Below are 7,660 nucleotides of genomic sequence, written 5' to 3' on the forward strand. Positions count from 1 at the left end.
GAAAGGGGGAGGGTATGAAATTATTTTTTAATCTTCCTCTACATGTGGTGATATTTATATCAGGAGCGACCTCAGGAGAGCCAGGAAACAATATCTCTCCATTCTCAAGACTGAACTCTCAAACCAGTCACCCTTTTCCAAATCCTGGTGACGTCTGGTCAAATCCGTTTCTGGAGTTTGTTCCCCCCCCCCCCCCTCCCCTTACCTCAAACAGCTACACACCTAACCACATGAAAAAGCTGAATGCCTCAACTATGTTTGCCACTAAATATTGTGCCCCCAAACCCATCCCCCTCTGTACCTGCCATACCCAGCTGCTCCTGAACTCTGTGTCCTCTCCTGCCAAGGTATTTCCCCCCCTCTATTTATATTACAATTATACAAGGTATATTGTGCATTTCCCTCCCTCCCCATATTGTATGTTTGTGTCCGTTTTATTTTTTGTCATTCGTTTCCTTGATCTTTCATACAAAAAAAAAAAAAAAAAAAAAAAAAAAAGTGGAGGTTTGTCAACCCTGCAACTGGACCTGACAGCATCAGCCCACAGGTCCTAAAATCCTGCTCTGCCACTCACCCTCTGTTCTCTTCACCCTCTTTTGCTCAAGGTCATCTGCTTGGAAATCAGCCAACATTACTGCTTTACACAAAAAACAAATCAAAGACCAATCAGCCTTCTCCCAATTATCAACAACGTCAAGCAATCTATCATTGCTTCTGATATCAAATCCTTCCCCAATGGCTTGATCTCAGATCATCAATTTGGTTTCAGAACAGGTCATTCTATTCTGGACATGCTTCTGCGGTCTCAACAATGGATGGAGGTCAATGCCAAATAGGGAATCAGAGATGTCTCCCTTGACATATCACGTGCCTTCGATACGGTCTGGCACCCCGCGGTGCTCACCAAACTCTCCTCCTGTGGTATGCATGGAAATACAAGATGACTTGCGGACTTCGTCTCTGGTCAGTCAACGTGTTGCTAACCCTAGTCAACTAACCCTAACGATGGACACAAATTCGCAATGGGTAGGAGGTGTTCCTATGTTAAACGAAGTTTGGAAACTGTAGCTGGCACCAACAAAATAAATAATTAATAAAAATATAAAGATCATTTTTGCTGGAATGGGTTATAAAGCGTTTCACAGAACGGGAACTGGCCTCACCCTCAGGTGAACTAAAGCAATACCTCAATCCCCTCCCTCTCCCAATGAAGCACTTAACAACCTTAGTCAAATTTGCTTTATATCATTTATTGTGTATGCACTATGCACTCATGGATTGAGATTTGGAACAGGCAAATTGCACTTCCTCGTATTGAAAGTGACAATTTGCACATTTGTTGGATTAACCAAAACTTTTCACTGCACCACTTAATAGTCAAGCAATAATTTTTTTTTGCTTTCCACAGTTGAGCATTTTAATGTCAGTTTGTATACAAGACAAAAATAAAAAGGTACCTTCTCAGAATACAAAAACAAAAATATACATGTTTGATGCAAACTGCACAAAACAAATTTCTGCACTCAAACCAAGAGCCATCGACCGACAAAACTAGAAGCATTTGCGATGCACAATGGAAGGCCCAGATTCATCATACTCCTGTTTGCTGATCCACATTTGCTGGAAAGTGGACAGGGACGCCAGGATGGAACCGCCGATCCACACAGAATACTTTCGCTCAGGAGGAGCAATGATCTGGAAGAAAATTAAAGAATCAGAGACCAAGGGAGAAAACAAGGGACCGCCCAAAGGGGGAAAAAAAAAAATCCCAAAGGTGAAAAATGTCTTAACTCACCTTGATCTTCATTGTGGGTGGTGCCAAGGCTACAATCTCCTTCTGGATACGGTCACCAATTCCTGGATACATGGTGGTACCTCCAGACAGCACGGTGTTCGCGTACAGATCTTTACGGATGTCCACATCACACTTCATGATGGAGTTGTATGTAGTTTCATGAATTCCAGTACACTCCATACCTGAGGTTGCATTCATTTGGCTTCAGTTTACAAACATACATGACCAACCGATAAAGGTGTAAAAAATTACCAACAAACCTACCCAGGAAAGATGGCTGCATCATCGCCTCTGGGCAGCGGAAGCGCTCATTCCCGATGGTGATAACTTGTCCGTCAGGAAGCTCATAGCTCTTCTCCAGGGAGGAAGATTGGGCTGCTGTCTGCATCTCCTGCTCAAAATCTAGTGCAACATAGCAAAGCTTCTCCTTGATGTCTCGTACGATTTCTCGCTCTGCTGTGGTGGTGAACGAATATCCGCGCTCGGTCAAGATCTTCATAAGATAATCTGTGAGGTCTCGGCCAGCGAGGTCGAGTCGCAGGATGGCGTGAGGTAGAGCATAGCCCTCGTATATGGGCACGGTATGAGAGACACCGTCACCGGAGTCCATCACGATACCCGTGGTGCGGCCAGACGCGTACAGAGACAGCACGGCTTGGATGGCTACGTACATGGCAGGGGTGTTGAAGGTCTCAAACATGATCTGAAGAAAGGTAACAGAGCATATTTGCAAAATTGATTAAAACCCCTTCTATTTATGAAATATCACTTCAAAATCCACCATTTCAATAATTTAATTTCAGACCTGGATAAGGAATAACATACATACAAATATATTTATATTGTTTTTTTTCTTTAACCTGTGTCATCTTCTCCCTGTTGGCTTTGGGGTTGAGTGGAGCCTCAGTGAGCAGCACGGGATGCTCCTCAGGTGCGACGCGGAGCTCGTTGTAGAAGGTGTGGTGCCAGATCTTCTCCATGTCATCCCAGTTGGTGACAATACCATGCTCGATGGGGTATTTCAGTGTAAGGATGCCACGCTTGCTCTGGGCCTCATCACCCACATAGCTGTCCTTCTGTCCCATTCCCACCATCACTCCCTGGAATTGGAGACTTTAAGTTAAGTCCTTAAAGCCTTTTCATAGTCCACCCGCCCCTTGACAATCAACATTCAGTCCTCCTCACCTGGTGCCTTGGCCGCCCAACAATGGACGGGAAAACCGCCCGTGGAGCATCATCTCCAGCAAAACCTGCCTTGCACATCCCAGAGCCATTGTCCACCACCAATGCTGCAATTTCTTCTTCCATATTGTCTTTTCTTCAAAATCAATCTGCAATATGAAGCAAAACACTCGAGTTGACACACCATACTCGACAGAGCATTGGTGCTGCAAAGGAATTTTTTGGCAAAGGTTTATGCTTGTTTGCCATTACCTTCCCATCAATCAGGGCAGGAATTTGGGACTTCAGGGTGCCGGCGATAGCTCGCCTAGTTTTCATGAAGTACACAAAGGGATCTTTAACATCCACCAACTATTGCTGCCCGACAGGTCGCTTAGTTTAACATCCATCCACACATTGATACACCAGGATGGATTTTAGCTGGGTCACGTTTCCTACACAGACTAGCAGACAATGCATATACCTCCATGCTATCGCACTAGCCCATTATAAAGACTGGTGTTGGCTTAAGATCTTGAGGTTGAGCTCCTGTCCTCCCATTATATACCAGGTGGATTGCCCCAATTTCATTCTGACGTCGACAAAGTGAGTACCAGCTTACTGGGAATAGGGGGAACTGCATCAGTGGCAGTCACAACCAGTAGCAATAGGCTGCATATGAAATGACAAGCACATACCGAATACACCCTCAAATAGATATTGTACATAATTCTTAATTTAAGAATTTTATTAAGACAAGTCAGGAGACGGTTCACGAGCGAGCGGTATTCCATGACAAAGGATGGACTATAACAGAAACAGGCCCAGACAGGCCAGGCCCGGAAATGTCAAAACGAAGGTTACCAACCTTGAAATTAGATAGAAAATAAAGTATAATCAGTTATAAGGTTAGTTAGCTACACAATACCGAAAATTCGGTTCGATTCTGAGAACTTTGACCTTTGTGACCTTCAAAGGTCAAAGGTCAAAGATTCTGAAATTTGTATTTCATGGTGTGTGATAATATAAGATCATGTACGACATTTCACCCTATCAGGAAGCGAACAATGTAATAAAACCATTTAAAAATCGACCTTTCTAAATTTCGTGACCTTGTGACCTTGACCTAGGTGCGAAAATGAAAAATCGAGCTCCGTGGGGCTAGACACATTGGCCTAACCAAATACCGAAACCCCCGTCAGATTCCCCCAAACCCCTTGGAGAAGATGTAGCTTGAACTCGATTACCCCCTAAAAAGACATCTTTTTCGGGCGTGGCTCCGCCCACAATACGCCCACTCTAGGCAGGACAACTAGATCATGATATCAACCTCCACCCAAGTTTGATCAAGATCGGATGATATCATCCGGTAGGTATGCTGCGGACAGACACACACCCATGACGGATATCGTCGTCACTGGATGATGACTCGTGAACCAAAAAAAAACCATGTAGCAGCAAATTCGTCCCCAAACGAGCTACAAAAGCTTAAATTGACCAATTAATAAATGCCATTCATAAGAAAACGCCACATATCTATCTATAATTCCAGTAATCTCTGTCTGTACGTCTGTACGTTTGTTTGTCTGTGACCGCTGTTTCTCGACAACCACGGGTCCGATATACTTTTAACTTGCCAGGTATATTGCTGGGGACCCGAGGATGTGCCTTTTCAAGGTTTCATATTAATCGGACAATTACTTACCGAGCTATGTCCAAAAAACGATTCAACCAATCAGAGAGCAGCGAACGATCGCGTGTGCCGAACGTGGCGGACACACTCTGCCTCGGATGGCACATTTGAGAGCGTATTCATTTATTTCACGTTTGCAAACTATGTTGGCGTTAAACTATGTTTTAAAACTAATAAAAACGAATTTGCGATTCATTCGCTTTCCTGCGCGTTTGTGCACGCGATGGCGATTTCTTTAATTCTTTACCAAACTCCGGAAGCCGTTCGCTTTGGACCAAACCATTGCATGTAAATAGAGGGGGGGGGGTTCTGTGGTCGTTGCGAATGGACCAAACCATTCATGTAAATAGAGGGGGGGGATTGTCACTGTACTCGCAAGCCGTTCGCCGTTCGCTTTGGCGTTGCGAATGGACCAAACCATTTCATGTAAATAGAGGGGGGGGGATATAATTTTAGATAGATATATAGTACGGGCATATATATAGTACGGGCATGCCCTAGTATGATCAAAGACAATCACGGTTTGCAAAAAATACCATAGGACACAAAAACAACCACAACAGTACTCTAGAGCAGACACCCAGGGTCATTGAGAGCCACAGGTCCAGAAGCAAACAACCTCACAGACCCCCATTACCCCCACCATTTATATATCTTTTGCAATTAAAAATAACTTAAAGATCCTAAATTAGAACAGCAACTCAACAAAAATCACAAAAATATCTAATAAAAAAAATAAAAAAGATTTTGAAAAAAAAAAATTGGAAAAAGAAGATTTGATCTCAAAGCAAAAATCACAGCAGCAGAATTTGTAATCAGTGTCGAAAAGTCAATAAATATTAACAAATCTATTATAAAAGTTAAAGTTCGTGTGTGTCCATGCATCGGCGACCGCTTTCGGTGCTGCTTTTGCTTTTCCAGCTTGTGTTCAAATCCTGACCCAGCTATAAAAACCTATTTTGGTGTTTTCCAGGCAGTGTGGACCTGTGGATCATTAACGTGTGCGCCGTCCCAACGAAACAGGGCGTTCCATCACCGGCATCAGTTGGGGGACGTTAAAGATCCCACCGTGTCCTTCGCGAAGACTCGGCAAGTTAATGCCGGCACTCGGAGCAAATTACAAACTCCAGCCCTAACCTTAGTTGAGCGTCACGCCTGCCCAGCCGGTTCGTGAAAGACTTAAGCCAAATTTCCCGAAAGGCTGAACCGTCCAGAACTTTGAGACATCCAGCTCAGACTTGTACAAACTGAGAAATCGACAGAGGTATAAAAAAAAATAAAAAAAATAAAAATACAACCTCTGGCCACCTTCGGTAGGGCAGGTAAATGTAATATTCCACACACGGACAATATTCTCAACTATCCGCATTGGTTTTGTCCATAGTGAATAAATACAAAAACATCTCTTTTCTCCGAATTAAAACTACACAATTTACATCCAAATCGATTCAAACCGATACGTAATACGGAACACAAACGAGTCAACGTGTACAAGTTCGTTTTTACCAACCACAACCCACCTGGGCACGGAGAACTCAAAGCGATCACCTTTCTCAGCGAATGTCGAATACCTTCTAACCTTGTAGATTTTATATCACAACCGTCACGCCCCACAAGCGTTTTCCCGATGTGACCATATATGGTAAAAAGCAGGAGAACTTGACGCTGATTGGTTAAAGCTAGCTCACCTGCGGGAAGTTTGGCGCAGCTTATCTGATTTACAGGTGTGTGCTTGTCGCCACAAACCTAAAGTATGCATGTTTGTCTGCTGCCTTTATTATTTATTTAATTTTTTTTTAAAGTTTGGGCGTGGCTTTAGCAAACGGTTGACGTGGTACAGGTACGTTGAGTACATAGTTGTATCTGTGGCATCGGGAGAACTTTACCCGGGATTCGTTGTACATTCCCATGGTGTTGATCACTCGGAGTGTAAATCGGGTCATAAAACCCTGTAATTGCTGTTTAACAGACCAGGTGTTACATCAAAAGCCACCACCCCCCCCCCCCCCCCAATGGGGCATGCCCTTGCAGATGTCAACGATCCCACGGTGGCATTTTGAAAGGAGAAGGCCAATGCGCGCCGGTGCCCATCCCAAATTTTAAATTCCAGGGCTCTTCTCCGGGGCATCGGTGGCATCACCATGTCCTCATAGATGATGCAACCAGCAGTCAGGAATATGTCGTGGAATATTACAGTAACCGTCGTTTTGCTTTTTAACAATGGTTCGGTCAATTCATTGGGCAATAATTAAGCTTACCCAGGTTGGTTTGAATGCGGAAAGGTAGAAATGGTGATAAGTCTTCATTGGGGAAAAGAGTGTTTAAAACATTTCATCAATGACAACATCACTCACTACCTCCGCCAGGTGAACATTCAAGACTCTTGCTCACCTTCACTCTTTCATTCCTCTTTTCTCCCGCCTCTGGACAAACTCCCACATTCTCTTCAATCCCACTCCTCTCCCTCCAGGTCTATAAAACAGCTGTTCACCTCCATCTCTTATCTTCCCCCATCCAAAACCTTGATCTTTTCTATGCCGACTTCTTTCCTGGAAGTCCTAGCAGTGTCCACGTGTTTTTTTTTAACCTCTTCCCCCCCCCCCCAAGCCCTTTCCCTCCCACAGATCTCCCGATGTCCCTGCTCTCAAATGTTGTACTTGTGTGCTTCCCCCTCTCACCCCATCTTGTCTACCGCTCCCTTTATTTTGTCTTATTTGTCCGTTTGTTTTTTTTTGTCATTAATGTTCGCTCTTACACGAGCCTCGATCTTGTATACCAAAAAATAAATAAATAAATAAATAAATAAAAACAGTTTACGTTTTGTACTCACCGATAGGTCAGATATGGATTCGGACCTGAACCAAAATATAATCCGTTTGTTTTTGTCACCTAACCAACTCATCCACCAAGTTTTGTCATAACCCATCCAAAACTTTTTGAAATTCCATGCCATACCATACTGTATATAGGTTTTTGGCCCAATCTCCTTTGGTGAAAAATCATTTCGAAAT

The 7,660-nt window shown here is 43.6% G+C and overlaps 1 protein-coding gene across 1 annotated transcript; it reads right to left on the reverse strand.

The window, feature by feature from the left end:
* Positions 1-1,229: 1,229 nt before the first annotated feature.
* On the reverse strand, positions 1,230-6,428 carry LOC137422160 (actin, cytoplasmic 2). The gene is made up of 6 exons (XM_068108926.2): positions 6,170-6,428; positions 2,981-3,126; positions 2,656-2,895; positions 2,060-2,498; positions 1,796-1,977; positions 1,230-1,695 (listed from the first exon to the last, which is right to left on the reverse strand). Exons 2-6 carry the CDS (start codon positions 3,101-3,103, stop codon positions 1,552-1,554), a joined length of 1,128 nt encoding a protein of 375 aa, XP_067965027.1. The 5' UTR covers positions 3,104-3,126; positions 6,170-6,428; the 3' UTR covers positions 1,230-1,551.
* Positions 6,429-7,660: the final 1,232 nt, after the last annotated feature.

The sequence above is a fragment of the Myxine glutinosa genome, chromosome 1 (genome assembly GCF_964187855.1).
Source record: "Myxine glutinosa chromosome 1, kmMyxGlut1.1, whole genome shotgun sequence".
In the NCBI taxonomy this organism is placed as follows: domain Eukaryota; kingdom Metazoa; phylum Chordata; class Myxini; order Myxiniformes; family Myxinidae; genus Myxine; species Myxine glutinosa.

Excerpts from the sequence above, each read along its gene's own strand:
- LOC137422160 (XM_068108926.2), bottom strand. The coding sequence starts at position 3,103 with ATGGAAGAAGAAATTGCAGCATTGGTGGTGGACAATGGCTCTGGGATG. Across the intron at positions 2,896-2,980 it reads TTGGGCGGCCAAGGCACCAG|GGAGTGATGGTGGGAATGGG; the intron begins GTGAGGAGGACT and ends CTCCAATTCCAG. Across the intron at positions 1,978-2,059 it reads GATGCAGCCATCTTTCCTGG|GTATGGAGTGTACTGGAATT; the intron begins GTAGGTTTGTTG and ends ATGCAACCTCAG.